This window comes from Trichosurus vulpecula, chromosome 8, assembly GCF_011100635.1.
Source record: "Trichosurus vulpecula isolate mTriVul1 chromosome 8, mTriVul1.pri, whole genome shotgun sequence".
Taxonomy (NCBI): Eukaryota; Metazoa; Chordata; class Mammalia; order Diprotodontia; family Phalangeridae; genus Trichosurus; species Trichosurus vulpecula.
The window spans coordinates 220,511,326-220,531,187 of NC_050580.1; the positions used below are offsets into that span (position 1 = coordinate 220,511,326).

Below are 19,862 nucleotides of genomic sequence, written 5' to 3' on the forward strand. Positions count from 1 at the left end.
ACATCCAAGTTTCTCTCCTTAATCTGTCTTCAAGGCCAGTCATTTTTGCTACTGATACCTTACATTGAGATACTTTACATTTTCTTCAATTTTTTTTTCAGGCCTTTGATTTTGTTTTAATATTTCTTATTGTCTTACTGAGTCTTTGGCTTCTATTTGGACCACTCTAGTTGCAGGGAATTTGTTGCTTGGGCAAAGTTTTGGACCTCCTGTGCTATTAACTCCCTTTCAAATTCTTTCTTCCATAGCTCTCATTTCTCTTCCAGTTTTTTCTTCTAATGCTCTCATTTCATTCAAATTTTTAAACTCATTAATTCTTGTTTCATCTCTTCCAGGAATTCTAGTCAAATTTGTGCCCAAGCTGTTTTTCTTTGAGGTTTTGCTTATAGATGTTTTTGGAGTTCTTCTCTTTTTCTGGGTTCATGTCTTGAATGTAATAACTTTTCACGTTAGGATTCTTAATTTGTTTGTCATTTTTCCAGCCTACTTCCTGACCTTGTACTTAATGTTAGGGGCCAGGCTCCACATACTTCTAGAGAGAATGTCAGGGCTAGTCTTTTATTGCTTTCTTGAGGAAAGGGGTCAAAGGGACAGTTCAGGTTGGTGACCTGGAAACTATCAGTGCTCCCAAAGTGGTCTGATCCAGGACAGAGTCTGATCATTGTCTACTATCCTGCCTCCAGACTAAGTTCTGTAAGTTCCTGACCAGGATTTGAGTCTGAGCAACAGTAAACTGCTACTAGACTCAGCTTCTGTCAGTCAGGTGGGAAATTCTGTTGGTTCTGAGTGACAGAAGTGCAGGCTCCCCCTTGGTCTGAGATTTCTGCCCTGGTTATTGCTATGCAGGTTTCAGACTGAGCTCAGAGTTACAGCTGAAACCTCTTTCTGCTCAAGGGTCTGAGCCCTGTAGCTTCTAAACTTGATTGATTCTGAACTTGGTACACAGCCTAGCTCCTGCAACTGCCACCCCTGTATGTAACTCCCTTCCTCAGTACACCCTGGATCCCTGATCCTGAACTTCATAGTGATGGACAAAGCTGCCAGTTTACTCTGATTCCTTTACCCTGCATGAGGTCATGATGCCCTCTTATGGTTCTGAGATCTCCTCTTGCCCAGGTGCACAGCTTCTCCCTAAACTGGAGTACTCTTCCAAAGCACACTTCTGGCCATACCCTATCCCCAATGTCCACAGCTTCTGGCTGATCTGGGGTGGAAAAATCTCCTACTGTGATTTTTTAATCTTGGGTTTCTCGAGTAGTATTTAGTCTCATGTACTTTCTAGATTTGTTTGGAGGAGTTGTTTTGTTTTTCTTTTTGAGGGGGGTGGTGGTTCCTGCTGAGGGAAGTTTGCTATACTTCTACTCAGCCATCTTGGCTCTGTCCCCTGGAATCAGAAAAACAAAAACAAAAAGTTAAGTTTATAGAACTTTATTATGTGCTAGGCACTGTAGTAAATAAGTACTTTACCACTAGTATTTTATTTGGTCTTCACAACAACTCTGGGAGGTAGATGCTATTATTATCCCCATTTTACAGATGAGAAAACTGAGGCAAACAGAAGTTAAGTGACTTGCCTGGGGTTACACAGCTAGTAAGTGTCCTGAGGTCAAATTTCAACTCAGGTCTTCCTGACTCCAGTCTAGCATTCTATCCACTGTACCCTCTAGCTGCTCCCAAATCTTAAGAGCTGGAAGAGATCTAAGAAAAATTTAACCCCCTCATTTTACAGAGGAAGACACTGAGGCTTAGAGAAGTAAAGCAACTTGCCTGATGTTAAACTATTAGTTAATATTAGAACCAAATCTCCCCATTTTTAGTCCAGTCAGTTCTTGTACTCTTAACACTGTGCCTTGCCATTCCTTTAAAATTACAAAAAAAGAGATTGGATACCAATCACTTGGCATTATAGGTTTTTATTTTCCTTGCAGAAAGGACTAGAAACCTTAAGTGAATGCCTTTTTTTTTTAAGCCCAGTGTTACTACTTTGCTTTTTCTTTACAACAGCAATGTAACCAGGCAGCACCATGCTACACACATTTTGAAATCAGGGGAGTTGGTGGGCTGAAATTCCCAGGTCTCTAGGATGGTCCTTTCCTTTTCCATTCTAAACAGGCATATTATAGTAGGATATTTCATGGAAGCATTTTATTGAAGATAATTTGGAATCCATTGTCTGGAAAATTAAATTATTTTTCCCTCATCAGTTACTAGTTTCCATGGAAAAATGAATTAAGATACATTAGTGTCCTCACTGAATATGTTAAAATCATACATTTTTTTTAAGACTTCCATCAGCTGAATTGTGCCTAGTGAGACCGGAAATAGATAGGTAGCATAGAAGCCCAAACTATGCTTGGTTTGTGAATGCTCTTTGCTTTTCTGGCTAATATAGATGAATAATAATGGGATTACTCAGGATGCTTCATTCAGCAGGTGCAGTGTACTTGGTACCATCAAACTCAACCTGTGGGTGCCAAGTGTTTTGCTATTTAAAGGTTAATTCTTAAACTCAAAAGAAGAGAGAATGAGTAGGTCAAATCCTTCCAAGTAAGCACATTATTCCCCAGGTCATTTTTGGTGTTTTGATATAAGCCACATCAGTGAAGAAAACCAACTTCTTCATGGGCTGCTTAACTCTGCATATAGCCAGATCTACAGTTGGAGATGAGAGGTGATAAGTGGAAATCTGAGGTGGTCAGTAGGCTCATTAGAAAAGGTTGGGAAAAAAAGTTGAGGAAGGTGGCATCTCATCTCTTCTGTAGGGTTGCCATGCCCACCCTAGATAACATTATCCAGCCTCTAGATGGCCCCTCTCTGTGAATCCTAGGATTTCACAGTTATTTGTATGTTTGTGCCCATTGGGAAACCAAGAAATGCATTAGAATTTTAACATCCAAATTATTTTCTTTATCAAATCTCTTGTCTAGTGAACTGTCATCACAGCTATTGAAGTGACTATTTGACACCTAGTTACTCATTACTTCCTGCAGCACTATCTGACCCAATTGATCCTAAGACTCACTTCTTTTAACCTCCAAACCTTTGGATGGCATGTTCCCTTCATCACTAAATGTTGGGACGTTTTTTTTATGTCACCTCTTTTTTTCCCTGCGAATATATTTAGGGTGAAGAAGCTGAAGGAGACCTTTGCTTTTATACAGCAGTTAGACAAAAATATGAGTAACCTTCGAAGCTGGTTGGCTCGAATTGAGTCTGAGCTTTCTAAACCTGTTGTTTATGACATCTGTGATGATCAAGAAATCCAGAAGAGACTTGCTGAACAGCAGGTGGGAAAACTGAAAATTAACATTTTAGAATGTAGTTCATTTTAACTTTTTAAAAATTTGTTTCAAATTGTTTATTTCTTTACCACTTTTAGCATAATAGTAGAATGTTCACATATTGTATGATGGCTTCTTTTCAGAGAAAACTAACTACATGTGCTCATACATGTAGAAACCACTCCATTTACCGGGGTACAAGTTTCTCTCGTCCACAGTCTTTTCTGTTAAAATGCAGAACTGCATTCTGCAAAATACAGAATTTGATTTTTCTAATAGAGGAGAGAATTTGGGGAGAAGATCAAATTTGGAAGCTTTGGAATCTATTGAGTCTTTATTTTTCTTCTAACAAAGCTTCCTTGGGGCTTTAGACGCATTCTCAGGTGTGTTTATTACTTGACTGTGACAAAAGTGGCTGGAAACAGATTTGGACCATTAGCCATTAAAAACTGTTACTTGTTATACATTTTGTTAAGCTGAAGTTACATATAGCTTGAAAAACCTTTCTGGTCCATACTCCTGACTGACTCTCTTCACAAATGTATGTGCTCCCATCCCCCATCTCACACCCAAATAGTGATTGAGATTATTCCTATGGGATTATAGATTTAGAACTAAAAAGAATCTTGGAGGTGATCTAGTTCTTTTAAAGAACACAAAACTAAGACCAAGTGAGGTTAAATGATTTACCCGAGGTTAAACAGGTAGCAAATGATGGAGCTGACATTTGAACCCAGATCCTCAGACTCCTGAAGCCAGTGTGCTTTCCACTAATTCCGTCTCCCTTCTTTTCTGTGGAGGTAAGATAATTAAAAAAAAATCTAAATGATTTTCTTTCATCCTGTTTTCCTTAGCCCTGTGGATTGATTTGGCATGGCAAAAAGTATGGTTGCTCATGGATGAGGCATTGATGCTCATCTCTGTCTTAAATCCTCACCAAATTTCACCTTCACAAAAGTGTTATTGGCTTCCTCTCACAGGGCAAATGGTCAATACACCAGAAATACCGTGCTCAGATTTGCAAAGTATGCAATGACAAAAGTAAGATCCCAAGTAGATTAGGTCTTTCTGTATCAAATTTTGTCAGAAAGCAAGGCATCCATGAGTAATATTCATTAATTTTACTTGAGTACTAATAAGTTGTATAATTGCCAGTTTTTAGTTTGCATGTACCCTGATAATCATAAGAGGCATTATGGCACAATGAAAAGTATACTGAGTCTGAAGTTGAGGGAACCTTAGTTCCGATCAAAGCACTGTAACTTACCACCTATTTGACCAAAGCAAGGTTTTCTGGGCCTTAGTTCCTCAACTATAAACAAAGAAACAGGTTGAAGTAGATGGCCTTTCTAGTGCCTTCTAATCTAAACCTATTATCCAGTGTGGGTCACTTATTAACACTTGGGAATTGTTTTGCTTTCTCCATCAACTTTTATGTAAATAGATGCAAAGAAGTGTTTGTTTGACTGTAAAATGATGGTTATAAATAATTTAACAAATGGGCTTCATAGGTCTTCTAGTCCAGTGCCCTCATTTTGCTAATGAGGAAACTAAAGACAAAGAGAGGTTAAATGATTTGGGTCACATGGGAAAGAAGAATCAGAGATTTGAACCCTGCTGTTCCTCAGCACTACCCACTATACCTCACTGAGGTCACCTACTTCTATTGCTGAGAATTACAGAATTGGTTTGCAATGCTAATATCGTATAGTAAGCTAGAGCATTCTTGAGTTAGAACTTTAAAAGGCTAGAGTAATTTATCGTGTGTTCATGCCAAGCCACTACCCAAGGTCATGGCCTCATCCTCAGTACTGAAAACCAAAATGTAGGTCACTAAGGAATTATTTATGATCTTATTCATTTATATCACAGCTGTCCTTCTAAAACATTTTTTTCTGATTGCAGAATAGAAAATGCTATAACGTTGTTTTCAAAAATAATAAGTTGTACAAGCCCCTGTTTACTGGAGGGATGTCTTCTACTCTGGATTTCAGCCCCTAGTAGTTTTCAGTTTATGTGACTCAGAACTTTTGCTACTGATGGGCTTGCCTCTAAGCCTATTCCAAACAAAAACTGTAGAGAAGAGAAAGACTGTATGATAAGAGGTCCTTTTGGTACTTCAGTCACTAAGCCTTTTTAGATAGATGGGGGTGGGATCTCAGTGGATCTATTTTAAACTAATTTTCTTTCATTAATGAATAATGTTACGGTGAAGCTCTAACATACTGTCTTAACTATCTAAGGAAATGGTTTAACTAAAAGGCCATTTCCAGTTTTATGATCTAAGATATGAAATACTTTGAGTGACTCACGTTTGAATCTTGTTTCCTATTCTCTTTTTCCTAGCTCCCTTTTCTCTTTTATTTCCTTTCCCTTTCAATCTTCCTGGCTAGCTTGTTTTCTCTAGTTTCATATCAGCCCTCCAGCAGAGCTCTCACTCTGGCCAGTCTCCTCTCCTTCTCTTCTCACTATGCAATTGGCTATAAGTACACTGTCACACATAGCTATATCAGAAAAACAGAATGGACAAGATATCTTTTCAGAAATCATGTGCAAAGGGCTTTTTTACAGTGGGACTCCTAAATCTATCTCTGCTCTTGGTTCCAATGTTGCAGTTCTGAAGCAAATTTTTGCATAAAATTAAGGGAGTTAGGGTTGGCAGGATGTGATGATACTGGTAATATTGAACTAATTTTGGTAGCCAAGTAAAACTTAGAGCTGAGATTTTTACAATAAAGTCATCAAATTGATTTTTACATGTTTCAAGGTAAATATTCTATAGTACAATATCCAATAAGACATTTTGCCTTTATGATAAAAGCGAAAATGCCTTTTTTAAAATTTCTAAATTCAGGGGCAGCTATGTGGTGCAGTGAGTAGAGCACCAGTCCTGGAGTCAGGAGGACCTGAGTTCAAATCCAGATTCAGACACTTGACACATTTACTAGCTGTGTGACCTTGGGCAAGTCACTTAACCCCAATTGCCCTGCCTTCCCCCCTGCAAAAAAATAAAATAAAATATTATAAAAAAAAATTTCTAAAGTCTAATTTGGGAGGATTTAGGGTATTTTTTTTGTTACACTCAGATTTAAAAAAAATTCAGCATTTGATGTTCCTTGTCATATACAATGTATTTCAATTTTCCCTTTTCTATTGGTTTATCCGATAACAATTTATGGACTCTGCAGAAAGACTCTTAAAAGTTAACTCTTAGGCATATGAAATACACAAATTAGTATTGCTGAAATGAGCCTGCCACAGGACTTTCTCCTCTTGCTATGTAAATTAACCCCATGCCAGGCTTTCAAGAAAAACTGCTGATATGACTTATAAACACTAGACTTAAAAAATCATATTTTAACATATCTTGATGAAGTAATGTCATGTGCATCACCAGCATGATATCAACAGGTTTAAAAAGAGCTGATAATTCTATGACCTGGCAAAGATGTTGTGAAATTAGAATGATTTTTTTTAATCTATTCTAACCTACAAGGTTAGAATGTTTTCTTTAACAACTGCTGGGAAATATCAGTCTGTGTAATTTGTCAGACTATCTAACTGAATTATCATATTAGTACTTGGATAAATTTTGTACTAGTTTCCTGGTTTGCTTTGGGGGGTGGGGTGGTGGGGAAGGGTCAGGTTGAGTGTGCTTGTAAAGATCTGTGTTTTAAGTCCCAAATGACTTTTTCTTAATAGACTTTATTAATTCTATCATTCCACATTCTACAATACTCAGTTTGATACACAAGAGCAAACAGACTCAAAAGCACCTCGTCTTCTTCCTCACCACCTCGTCATCCAGTCAGTTGCTATTGTTGAGTCTTGTTGATTCTGCCCTCTCATCTCTAGCATCCATTCCTCACATGTGGCTCCCATCCTAGTTCAGGCCCCATATAACCTCTCAGGTAGTTTGTTGAAATAGCCTCCTAATTGCTATCCATTTCCCCTCTCTCCGATCCATCCTTCCCACAGTTGGCAAAACAATTTTCCAAAGGGATTGTTCTGATAATGAACAATTTAAAGAGCATTGAATTTGGAGACTGACAGTCCTGGATTCAAATTCTGGCTCTGCCAGTTACTACCTGTATGACCTTGAACAAATCATTTAACTTCTCTGGGACCTGAGTTTTATCAACTCTAAAAAATGAGAGTGGATTAGATGACTTCTTCAGGCCACTTGTGTCAGTCCAACTCTTCATGACCCCATTTGGGGTTTTCTTGGCAAAGATCCTGGAATGGTTAGCCATTTCCTTCTCCAGCTCATTTTACAGATGAGGATACTGAGGCAAACAGGGTTAAGGGACTTGCCTAGGGTCACCCACCTAGTAAGTGTCTGAGGCCAGGTTTGAAAGGAGGTCTTCTTGACTCCAAGCCTGGTGTTCTATCCACTATGCCATCTAGCTGCCTCAGATAATTTGTATGGCCCCTTTAAATCTATGATTTTTAAGTCACTCCCCTGCTCAAAATGTTCACTAGTTTCCCATTGCCAGGCTTAGCTTGTATTTTTATTGTACAGGCAGACATTTAAGGCCCTCTGTAGTCTGGTTCCAACTTACCTCTCTAGCCTTATTCCCTTGAATGCTTTCTACCTTTAAACCAGATTGAACCATTAGCAGTTCTCTGAATTCACCATTCCTGGCATCTGGCATTTATATAAAGCACCCATCATTCCTTGTCTCTGGCTTTCTGATTTAGGAGTCAAATCTAATTTAAGGGTTATCTTAGCAACTAACTTGTATTTGCTGAATCCTTTCCCACCACACCCCACTCCAACACAAATGATTATTGTTCTTGCCCTGCTTAAATGTTCTAGAGCATTTGTCTGATTTCTCCTTTGTCCCTTTTCTTGACTATTGGCTTTTATGTTTATATGTGTTCATATTCTCTTCTTCTCTCCCTCTACCTTCTGTCCCAGGATATATGATGGAAGCTCCTAGAGGGTAGAGGCTATTTTTGTATTCAGCTCTGTATTCCTAAGACCTTGATTATTTTTTCAAACCAGACTAAGTGATCTCATTGGTGTAGGGAATTCCCCAGTAGAACCTTAGCCTTAACCAATAATTTTAAAGGAGTAAGAGCTCCCTTAACCAATGGGAATCAGTACATGCTCTGCCATTTTGAGTCTCTGAGAATTGATTACCTATGGTACTGAGAGGTGAAATGATTTGCCTATGGTCACACATCCTGAATGTGTCATAGGCAAGCCTTGAACCCCAAGTCATCCCTGATTCCACTCAAGTCCCTGGGACAACACTGAACACCCTGAGAAGCTTCAGAGTTGCCTTAAAGACAAGGAGCCAAAAGAGTTTCCATAGTCCAGGAGAGATATATGTTATTCTCTGAGAGCTATGCACATTCTCTCCTTTACCTCTCATCACCACTATCAATGAAATAATAGCTGATGCCAAAAAGAAAATATACCATTAGATTATGTGCCCATGTGGGGAGAGTAAATGGTAGGAATAAATTTTGTTGTAAATCACTAATGTTTTTTTTTTCTTTCATACTGACAGGACCTGCAACGAGATATTGAACAGCATAGTGCAGGGGTAGAGTCTGTATTTAATATATGTGATGTCCTATTACATGACTCTGATGCTTGTGCCAATGAGACAGAGTGTGATTCAATACAACAGACAACCAGAAGCCTAGACAGACGGTGGCGAAATATTTGTGCCATGTCAATGGAGCGGCGAATGAAGTAAGAACTTTGAAAATGTGCCATAGTTGTTTTATGTCTAGTGAGCCAGATTCTCTTCCAGAGGAATCCTTGCTACCCTAGGAGCCTACAAGAGTTATGAAATTTACTCCTAGCTTGTGAATTACTGAGAAAGCAGAAACCAATGTGTATATGAAATATTTATTAAGGAAACGATTCAAGAAGAAAACTCTTTAGTCTTCTTTTTAAAATATAACATCCATGAACCTAGGCTTCATTCCTTTATATAGTGTGATGGAAAGAACACTAGAAGGAACACAGTGGATACAGCACTGGCTTTGGAGTTAGGAGGACCTGAGTTCAAATCCAACCTCAAATATTTATTAGCTATATGACTCTGGACAAGTCATTTAACCCTGATCACCTCCAAGAAAGAAAGAACACTGAAGGCTTTGAGTCTTAACTGAAGCTCTGCCATGGTCTCCAACTAGTACCTTATGCAAATCAATCCCTATACCTTATTTACATCTATAAAGGTTACAGGTAGTATAAGGGCAGTGGTCAGAGCTCTTCAAAAGAAAGAATACAAACTCCTTGAGGTCTATGGCTATTTAATTTTGTCTTTGTATGCCTAGTACAGTGTCTGACACATAGTAGATGAGCTAGAAGGACCAGGCACCTCAACTGACAAAAAAAATTATTTTAATTTTACTTTGAAATAAATATTTTTGTCCTTTCTGTATTTTCTTTGCCTCATGAATAAAAAAAATATGTAGTGAGTTAATTGACACATTTTGATCCTTCAAAGTTATATTCTCGTCTTTCTAATGTTAATAATGGCTTGTTTGCTTTATTGATCCAAAGGCATGTTAGGTTTGGGATATTGTTTTCTATGTGTAGCAAACTTTCGTGGCATGGATGTTATCCCAGAAAGTAAAGGGGAGGTCCATGGGAGATGGGAGCAGACCTAAGCTAAGAGAAAGAGAAGGGCATTCAAACACAGGGCAGTGAAAGAAGGATCTATTTTGTTTCTATTTATTTTTAAAGTTGTTCTTCATTTTTCTTTTGGGCCTTTCCCCTTAAACCTACTTTCTCCCATCTGACACATTGAGTCCTTCCTCATAACAATGGAAAAGCAACCAACACAACTATGTCTAGCAGGTAACCTCAGCCTACCCATCTTTCAGTCAAGAGGAGGGCAGTGTGTTTCATTATCGATTCTCCAGGACTGAGATTGAATGACTTTTTTTAGAGAACTGCTTCCTTTCCACTAGGATCGAAGAAACATGGAGACTCTGGCAGAAGTTTCTGGATGATTATTCCCGCTTTGAAGATTGGCTGAAGTCAGCAGAGAAAACAGCAGCCTATCCAAATTCATCAGAGGTGTTGTACACAAATGCTAAGGAAGAGCTGAAGAAGTTTGAGGTAGAAACCTTCTCTTCTTACTAAAAAAAAATTTTATTTTCAGTCCACAGTCTCTCTTCATCCTCCCATCCCCAATTAAGAAAGCAAGAAAAACAAAAACCTGTTACATGTATAACTAGTCAAAACAGATTCTCACATTGGCCGTGTCCAAAAGTGTGTGTGTGTGTGTGTGTGTATGTGTGTGTGTGTGTGTGTGTGTATGTCTGTGTGTACAGTTTTGCTATTATTGTATAAAGTTCTCCTGGTTCTGCTCACTTCTCTATCAGATAGTAAAAGTCTTCCTGTGTTTCTCTGAAACCATCTCTTTCATCATTTTTATAGCACAGTAGTATTCTATTGTATTTATATACCATAGCTTACTATAATGGCAAGCAAAATGGGACTTGTTGCAGTTTTTCTTTTGGAGTGCTTCTCAGCACTAAGGCAATCAAGTGCCTTTGATTGAGTCTTGCCTTTGTTTCGATCAAGAGTCTTTGATGACCTGCTTAAGTCACAAGAAAGCCTAAGTCACATGAGTTTGAGTCATGTGGTTGTGAAGCCCTCTGACCCTGAAGAAGGGTATATATACTCTGAGGTTAGCATTTTGCTTTGGGGCTCACTCATTAGAAGAATGTTCTTGTGATTTGGCCAGAGGAGACTCTGGGTAGCCATTTAGCAGCTGCTGTGCCCCCACCCTCCCCCGCCCCCAGCTTCGAAAACTTAGATGTTGGTGCTTCTCTCTCTGGTGACTATGTATGTATTGCTATGGATAGACAGTTAAAAGCCCCATCTGCTGATTTATGTTATTTGCTCTGTTTATGTAATTTCTGCTCGTAATTTCTGTTTGTGTTTTCTCTGAAGTTCAGGGTGTTTTTTTCCCTGAACTAAGTGAATGATACATGTATGTTTAATTAAAGTGAGATTGTAAATCCCTTTAAGTTGCTTTCCTTCAGAAAAGCAGATCAAAGAACCTGTGCTAGCGGCCCTCCTGTGTGCTGGTGTTGTTGGTCTTACACCTCCACAGCAGCTGCTAGTAACATTGGTGTTACACTTACTCATCCAGTTGCCAAATGATAGGCACTACCCCTCACCCTCCCCCCCCCCCCCCCCCCCCCCCCGTTAGATAGAAACTTTTCTGACCCAGTACTTAGCAGTTATGTAGTGATGAAACCTGAACAGGGTTCTCATTGCAGCTAACAGGACCTTTTCTAAGTTTCCTATAATTTCTGATATATATGATCTGTGGTTCTTGCTGTTAATATGGATTGTGATCTGGAAGCTAGCTTCTGAAGCATGACATGGGAAAGAGGGTAGTCTCAGGATAAGCAAATTTGTAGTATCAATAAATCCACAAAGTAGCAGGAGCTTTGAAAGAATACATTTATTGGGGAGGACCACAGCAAACATTTGCTACTAAAATACTCGCCTCTATCTCTGATAGATATTACAGCTTTATTGTTCCAGATGTCTAGCTGGTTTTATATAAAACTGTCTATCAGGAGCATTAATAACATGCCTTTTGTTTAGATTTTTCTAACTGTGGAAAAAAATCATCCAAAGTATCCATTTTTCATGCTAGATGGGGAAAGTACTGTGAGGCAACTCTGACCAATATCCTATGTGTGTGATACAGGCTTTTCAGTGGCAGATTCATGAGAGACTCACTCAGCTGGAGCTCATCAATAAGCAATATAGGCGACTTGCTCGAGAGAACCGCACAGACACCGCCAGCAAACTGAAGCAGATGGTTCATGAAGGCAATCAGCGGTGGGACAACCTCCAAAGACGAGTCACAGCTATTCTACGGAGACTCAAGGTAACCTTGAAATCACTTCAGCTATATGAAGACTTGTGTCTTTAAATGGTGCAAACTGCAGAAGAAAAGAGGGATTTATGGTCTGTAGGACAACCAATAGAAACCAAGAATTCCAAGCAAGAGTTTAAGTTCTCTTAAAATGACCTACACATTTTGAAACTCAAAATAAAAAAAAAAACAAATATTTAAAATTTTTGTTTGCATTTAATTAAGGGGAAAAAAACCTGAATGTATTTTCAAATCTTGAAAAATATATATCTGTATTTTTAAAAAATGACTTACACATTCCTTATCTTTTATTCTTATACATAAGCTGAAACCAGTCCTTTTTTTCCTATGTGTATTGTAGGATATGATAATTAGCTAATTAACAATAATAATGGATTGCATTTATGGAATGCTTTAAGGTTTGCAAAGTACTTTACATGCATTATCTTATTTGATCCTTACAACATCCCAGTGAGTTGTTGTGTATAGTCATTTCAGTTGTGCCTGACTCTTCATTACTCCATTTGGGGTTTTCTTGGCAAAGATACTGGTGTGGTTTGCTATTTGCTTCTCTAGCTCATTTTTACAGAAGAGAAAACTGAGGCAAATAGGGTTAAGTGATTTGCCTAGGTCACACAGCTAGTAAGTGTCTGAGGCAAGATTTGAAATCAGGTCTTCCTGACTCAAAGCCTGGTGTTCTATCCACCGTACTACCTTGAACACACACACACACACACACACACACACACACACACTCCTGCCAGTGAGGTAGGTGCTCTTAATTATTCCCATTTTATAAGTGAGGAAATTGAGACTCGCAGAGATGAAGTGACTTGCCCATGGTCACAGGGCTAGTGAGTATTCTGAGGCTAGATTTGATCTAGAGTCTTCCTAATTTCAAGTACAGAACTCTATTCACTTTTCCACCTAGCTAATGCTAGGTACATTTGTATCAGCCAGATCTCTGCGTTGTCAGGAATCCTCATGCTCATTGCTTTGTCCAAGATGTTTCCAGAATGCAATTCTGCTATACGCATCTATTTATGATTACACTGATTTCATTTTTGCATTAAGAGATGTGCTTTCCAGAACCCATTGGCACAATGACCGCCTACAGATCATGAAAGGTTATGGAACACTTTGCTCTTAGTCTGACAGAACACATTATCTTATTTCAGAGGTCTGAATTTGCCTCTTTTGAGTTTTTAAGAATATTTGCTTTCAATATTTATCAGTTCAGAAGATTGAATATGTGGGAGTTTGAATATGGGTTTGCAGAACTAGAACAGTGGGTTGGTTAGGTGCCATAAGTCAACTTTCTCTCTGCTCCTCTACCTGTAGCTTTGCTAAAAATTTTCTGGAAGGATGAGAATCTGTCCTTTTTATTATTCTTATTTTCAACTTAATGCCTTCAATCCAACCTTATTCCGTTGTTACCATTGCTGAGTTCACAACTCCAGATAGAGGAGCTTGTCTGTCCTTGCTAGCTGCAGGAACATTTTTAATATTTAGATTCTTCCCTTTTCTCTCTGAGAAGGTGTACTCAAAATTAGAATAGTGAAAGCACCCAATGAACTAAAGTCACCCAACACTTGAATCACAGAGCAATCATTAGCACTAATACCAGGGTGGGAAAGGACCTTAGAGGCCTTAGGCAAATCACTTCACATCAGTCAAATGAGGAGCTCGATTTAGATGATCTATAAAGCCTTTTCCAGTTCTAAATTCTGGTGGTATCTTGTTCAGCTCTGTCTTTTTACAATGAGAAACCTGAGGCCCAGAGAAAGAGAGATTATAAAATCACCCATTTAGTGCTGCAAGGGAACTCGGGGATAATTAAATCCCACCCCCTCATTTTATAGTTGAGAAAACTTGCCCCAGGATTAAAGCCCAGCTCGCTGACTCCTCAGGAGAATGGTCTTTCTTACCGTGCTGCTCTTTCTACAGTCATCTGCTAGAGGCAGAATTAGAATATAGATCAAACATACTGTGAATCTTAGCTGAGCAGTTAAAATGTACCTTTTTGTTCTTATATTGTATAGCATTTTACCAATCAGAGGGAAGAATTTGAAGGGACCCGGGAGAGCATTCTGGTGTGGCTCACTGAAATGGACCTGCAGCTGACAAATGTGGAGCATTTCTCTGAGAGCGATGTGGATGACAAAATGCGCCAGCTGCATGTAAGCATTGTTTGTAAGCATGTCCCTGAAGCAGACCAGGGCCCCCATGGGCCAATCAGCGTGTCAGGAAGCGATCTTGGATCAGATTGTAAGAATCTGGGCTGCTCCCAAAGCTGCTGGCTTTCCATCATCAGAAAGCTGTTTTCTGCAGTCTGGGAATGGATTGTAGTCTGGTAGTTGCTTGGGATTTGTTTTTTGTTTTGTTTTTCCCAGTCACACAGAAGGATGGAAAGGAGCCAGGTCTGAGATTGCATCCATGTAGGACACTTCTGATCAGGAAACAGGCCCTGATTTAGATTGGGACCAGAGAGATGCCTGGGGCCCTGAGCTGTTAAGTGACTTACCCAGGGCCATACAGCCTCTATATGTCAGAGCCAGAATTTAATCCAGCTCTTTCTGACTCCAAGACTCACTCTCTCTATTGTGTTAAGGCTGCCTCTTACCACCTTTATTAGGTATTGTTGTTCCAACACTGTCCATGGGGTTTTCTTGGCAAAGATACTGGAGTGGTTTGCCATTTCCTTCTCCAGTGGATTAAGGCAAACAGAGGTTAAGTGACTTGCCCAGGGTCACACAGCTAGTAAGTGTCTGATTTGAACTTTTCTTCCTGCCTCCAGGCCCATTGCTTCAGATGTTGAGCTGTCTACCTGACTCTTCATTAGGTATTATGAAAGGCCAAGATGTGAAATTTGCCACACACTAAGTAAAAACCCTTACACATGTGAACCGTGGAAATGACAAGGTCAAAATTAAAGGCCCACTAGCAAAATAACATGGGAGAATTAGGATACATAGTCTCCTTCACATGGTGTCTAGTCAAGCATGACAAGTTTTCAAAAAGTTTTTAAATGGAAAAATTCCTAAGTGAGGGATTTTTTAAAAGTAAAGAGGGAAAGTATTTTACTTTAAACTTTAAAAAATTGTTTTTTACAAGCATTTCTCCCTCTCAGTTAAAAATTAAAATGAAAAAAGAAAAGATAATCCTCATAACAAATATACATGGTCCACTGAAACAAAATCCCACAACAGGCTATGTTCAAAAGTGTATATCTCAATCTGCTTTTTGCATCCATTATCCCTTGAGAAGAAAGTTGACCATGTCCTTCATCTTCAGACCACCGGATTCATGGTTTGTCATTGACAAAGGGGCGCATTTTAACAGCAAGTGGCAAGCTTTTTGAGTGTAGACTTTTGATAAATTTAATAGACTAATAACAATTGGGTTAAAAAAAAGGTTTTCATTCTTTCTGCAGAGAGGAAAGTCCAGCCTAGGTCTCCAACTGGAAAATATTTTAAGCAGTCCTTTCTTATATTCTAAACAGGGTTTCCAACAGGAAATTACATTAAATACCAACAAGATTGACCAGTTAATTGTATTTGGAGAGCAGCTGATTCAGAAGAGTGAGCCGATGGATGCTGTATTGATTGAAGATGAGTTAGAAGAACTCCATCGGTACTGTCAAGAAGTTTTTGGCCGAGTGGCCCGATTTCACCGGCGCCTGACCTCTCACAATCCAGTAAGAGAAACGCATTTATTGTAGATGTTCTATAACAGATTTGAGATTGGTTTCGAATTGTTTGTTTTTGTGAATTGGAAATAGATATCTAAATATTACTCTGTTTAGGAGTCCACACATACGAATTATTTTGTTTTTAACAAGCTATGGTGAGAGATTCTGGTTTCTATTTTATTATCGTTCTGCAGGGCATTGCCTTCCCATCATGCCCTCCATGCCACACAGAATCTAAACTTATTTTCTGATGGGCAAACAATGAGAAACTAGCAGTTGTAAAGTATGTTTGTGGAAAACATTAGACTTTCGTTCAGTGTCATTAGGATTTTATTGTATCCTTCATCTGGGAGATATTTAATGATTGTTGAACTTAATCATTTAAACAAAATCACTGCATCTTTTTGAGTGTGGTTGTATTGTGTTCCTGAATGTAGCCTTCTCTGAGCATGTGTAAACAAACTTACTCAGAATCAGTTAATGACGGTTTTAAAAAAAATTTTACTACTAGTAAATATTTGTCATTTACTTTATATTAATTGCTGGTTCATTTATTTTTAGAATTTCCTGGTGCTTTGCTCTCTTTTGGAATTGACTGGTTTTGTCCAAGAGCATCAATTCGCAAAAGCAGCTTCAATGCCTTCTTAGGCAGTCGTTAAAAGAACAAATTCCATTTTTTTTTTCTTTTTGCAAGTGGCTATTGGGTACAAGTCATGGCTTAAAAGTGCCTACCTAACCTTGCTGTGCTGAGAACATTATTTAATGATGGCTACTTAAAAGCACAAGTGACCCTTTCTTTTATCTCGTTCTGTAGACAGTTACCTCCCCCCCCCTCTCCATAAGTGTAGCCAGCAAAATTACCCCACAGTTCCATCTATTTTAAAATCTGGCATGTTCCATCATTTCCTTCCTATGACTCAAGTGAGATACAGTGTACAGAGAATTAAAAGAAAATGAATTTGCAAGTCGAGTAATAAAATAGAGCAATAACTTCCTGGTTACAATTACACTTGAGTGATGACATTCTGTAGCAGGAAATCCTCCCCTCAGCCCCACCCTGTTCCCAAAAGGTGAAATCATCTCCCCATATTCTTCCTCAGCCTAATTTGTTTCATTTTTTTAAAATTGTCTTTTCTTCAGGGATTAGATGACGAAAAAGAAGCCTCTGAAAATGAAACAGATGTGGAAGATTCAAGAGAAATACAAAGTGACTCTTGGCATAAGAAGGAGGTGAATGAGGGACCATCATCCCCTCAGTCTCTTTGTCATCTTATGCCTCCCCCATTGGGACATGAACGGTCAGGCTGTGAGACCCCTGTCAGTGTGGACTCTATTCCACTTGAATGGGATCACACAGGTGATGTGGGGGGCTCCTCCTCTCATGAAGATGATGAAGAAGGACCATACTACAGTGCAGTGTCAGGTAAAGGCCATAAATCTTGAGAGAAGGTTTCCCCCAGGGTTCCTGGTATGATAGGTTTGCTTGGATTTTTTCTTTTTAAATAGCCAAGTGGCATTGCCAATTCTTCAATTATCTGAGCACTGATTTTCCAATTTATGGATTACCTAGCCTTTTTACCACTTTATTTCATCCCATCTGTTCCTCTACATTGTGGTTATTTCCTTGATGTTTTTGACCTACTACTTTAGAGAGCAGAAAGGGGAAAGAATTAAAAAGTAAAAATTCAAATCTAACCATTACAGAAAGCCTCATTAGTAGCTCTGGTTAGGGAAGAAATTGAAGTTCTTAGTTGAAATAAGGTGTTTCGATTTTCTGTCAGTTTCATCTTCTGTCCCCAACCCAATCCCCCCAGTGCCATGGATAATTAAGAGTTGGCTGTAATACAGTTGTTTTTTTTTTAAATATCCTTTATTAAAATTGCAGAAATCGATGGCTTTCACCTCTCAGCTAACAACAGTTCTGCTATTTTAAATAGTCAACCTAAGTATTTTCTCCAGTGAGGAAAATGACATTGTTCTTTTTCAGATGTAGAAATCACTGAAAATCCTGAGGCATACCTTAAAATGACCACAAAAACTTTGAAAGCATCTTCTGGTAGGCCTCTGCCAATGCATGTGTCTCAACATGGCAACATTCCTGTGGCGCACGCTGTGTTCCTAAACTTCTGTCACATGTCATGTCTGACTTCTTGCCTTTTTGTTGACATCATGTCTTTGGGTCATGGTGTATTTATGCTGCAATACTACTCACATCTACTCACATGCACATTCGAAAACCTTACTATAAAAACTGGAGTTAAGTTCAGTATCATGCATATCTCACTCCACGGGCCTGTGCAGCTCAGACTTTAACTTTAGGTGGAAGGGGTTTCCTTCACTGTATCCTTGTGATCTGAAGTCTTTAAGCATGGCCCAAGCTTTTTTTTTTCCCCATGGTGGTTTGGTTTAAAACTGTTTTCTTGCTTATGGTGATCTCCTGGGAAGAAGAGTTGGAGTTGGGTAAAAAGTGCTAAAATTTATTTAACATAAGCAACACTACTTTTCTTTGGCAGTGATTTTCCCCACTAGGTCTGTAGTATACACCAGAGCCATGGACAGACCCTTTGATATCTCCAGCCAGAGTCTGACATTCATTACTCCTTTGACCCCTGAAAGATCACACATACATCATCACTTTAGTTCAACTGTCATTGCAGGCTAATATCATGACTGGAGAGCCCAGCTTCTAAAACTACCAGCCTCAGCAGCAAACTTTGTGTTCCGTCCCATCCTGACAACATTCCGTGAAAACAATGTGCCACAGCTGCATGATTCATCTCATTCCCATGTGGGACACTACTGACCTTTTGCAAACATGCATGCTTTGCAAGGAAAGCTGCAGAACTCATTTTTATGCCATAACCTGATGCCATGTTACTCATAATGCTTTTTTTTTGTGCAATTACATAATGTCACATCTGCAGTGAATAGAAGGGAATATATATATTATTTATGTTTGTTTCAGGTAAATCCATTTCTGAGGCTCATGGATGGCATACTCCTGACAGCCCTACCCATCAAAAGCATCACTACCAACAAACCGAAGTTGATAGGAATGTACTGCCAATCACTCCTGAAACAAGTACCCCATACAGTCCAGAATATGTAAGTCTCTTACTTGCTTTTATACCTCTAGAGTATGGATAGTAATAAAAATGATGATGGTTGTTTTCAATAACATTAGTAATGATGTGTTGTACTCTGAATACTCACATGCAGAGCCTGTGTCCAGAGTTGTTTTTTCATGGGCGGTTTATGCTGTGTGTCCCATTACCCACATCATGCCTAGTCACCTTTACAGCCAGAAGCAAAAATCTTCTAGGTTAGGAGCACAATCTGTGGCCAAAAGACAGTTATTCTAACCAGGCTATTTGTGACTCAAACATGTGATGTTGGCCTCTTTAGCATCATGTTGACCAAATAAAGATCTACTTGGCCCAGAAAACATTAATAACTAAGCACAGCGAATGTAACTCCATTATCCAGGTCAGTGGAAAGAGCTGAGACAGGGAAAATCCAAAACAACATATGATTCCAAGAAACCTTGGAGAATTTGGCATCATAGAAGATTTACCTTACTAATTACATCTTTCTTGGGTTAATTATAAATTGAGCCTATGTGCTGTGAGCAGGCAAGTAGGAAGAGGTAGCTCTGGAGAGTTCTGAGTGATTGGTTGAGAATCCAGCCTAAAATCCAAAATGGTCAACTTGAAAACCCCAGACCAGATCTCTAATCCAGGCACCCATCCCCATATTTATTAGCTGTGTGAACTTGAGCAAATAATCTAATTTTTCCAAGCCTCCATTTCCCCATCTGTAAATGGGAGTAGCAGTACTTTTACTTACCTACTTCCTAAGGCTGTTGCAAAGAAATACACTTTCTACACAGCTGAAAATGCTACAGAAATGAGTTGATGGCTTTAAAAATAATCCAGAGTTGACTGTTGCCTTTTTAAGAGTGTTTTCTTGTTGAGAAACTAAAAGTAATTGATACATTTGCCTCACTAGTCCCCAAAC

At 38.9% G+C, this 19,862-nt stretch overlaps 1 protein-coding gene across 2 annotated transcripts in view; it reads left to right on the top strand.

Moving 5' to 3' along the window:
* The window catches only part of SYNE2 (spectrin repeat containing nuclear envelope protein 2), a 430,582-nt gene that overhangs the window by 396,389 nt on the left and 14,331 nt on the right, over positions 1–19,862 (top strand). For both annotated transcript variants that reach the window (XM_036734278.1, XM_036734277.1), the window contains 9 exons: positions 3,125–3,287; positions 8,801–8,988; positions 10,221–10,371; positions 11,984–12,166; positions 14,197–14,334; positions 15,657–15,851; positions 16,986–17,268; positions 17,833–17,901; positions 18,811–18,950. In XM_036734278.1, the coding sequence (XP_036590173.1) occupies positions 3,125–3,287; positions 8,801–8,988; positions 10,221–10,371; positions 11,984–12,166; positions 14,197–14,334; positions 15,657–15,851; positions 16,986–17,268; positions 17,833–17,901; positions 18,811–18,950 (1,510 nt within the window). The remainder of the gene's footprint in view (positions 1–3,124; positions 3,288–8,800; positions 8,989–10,220; positions 10,372–11,983; positions 12,167–14,196; positions 14,335–15,656; positions 15,852–16,985; positions 17,269–17,832; positions 17,902–18,810; positions 18,951–19,862) is intronic.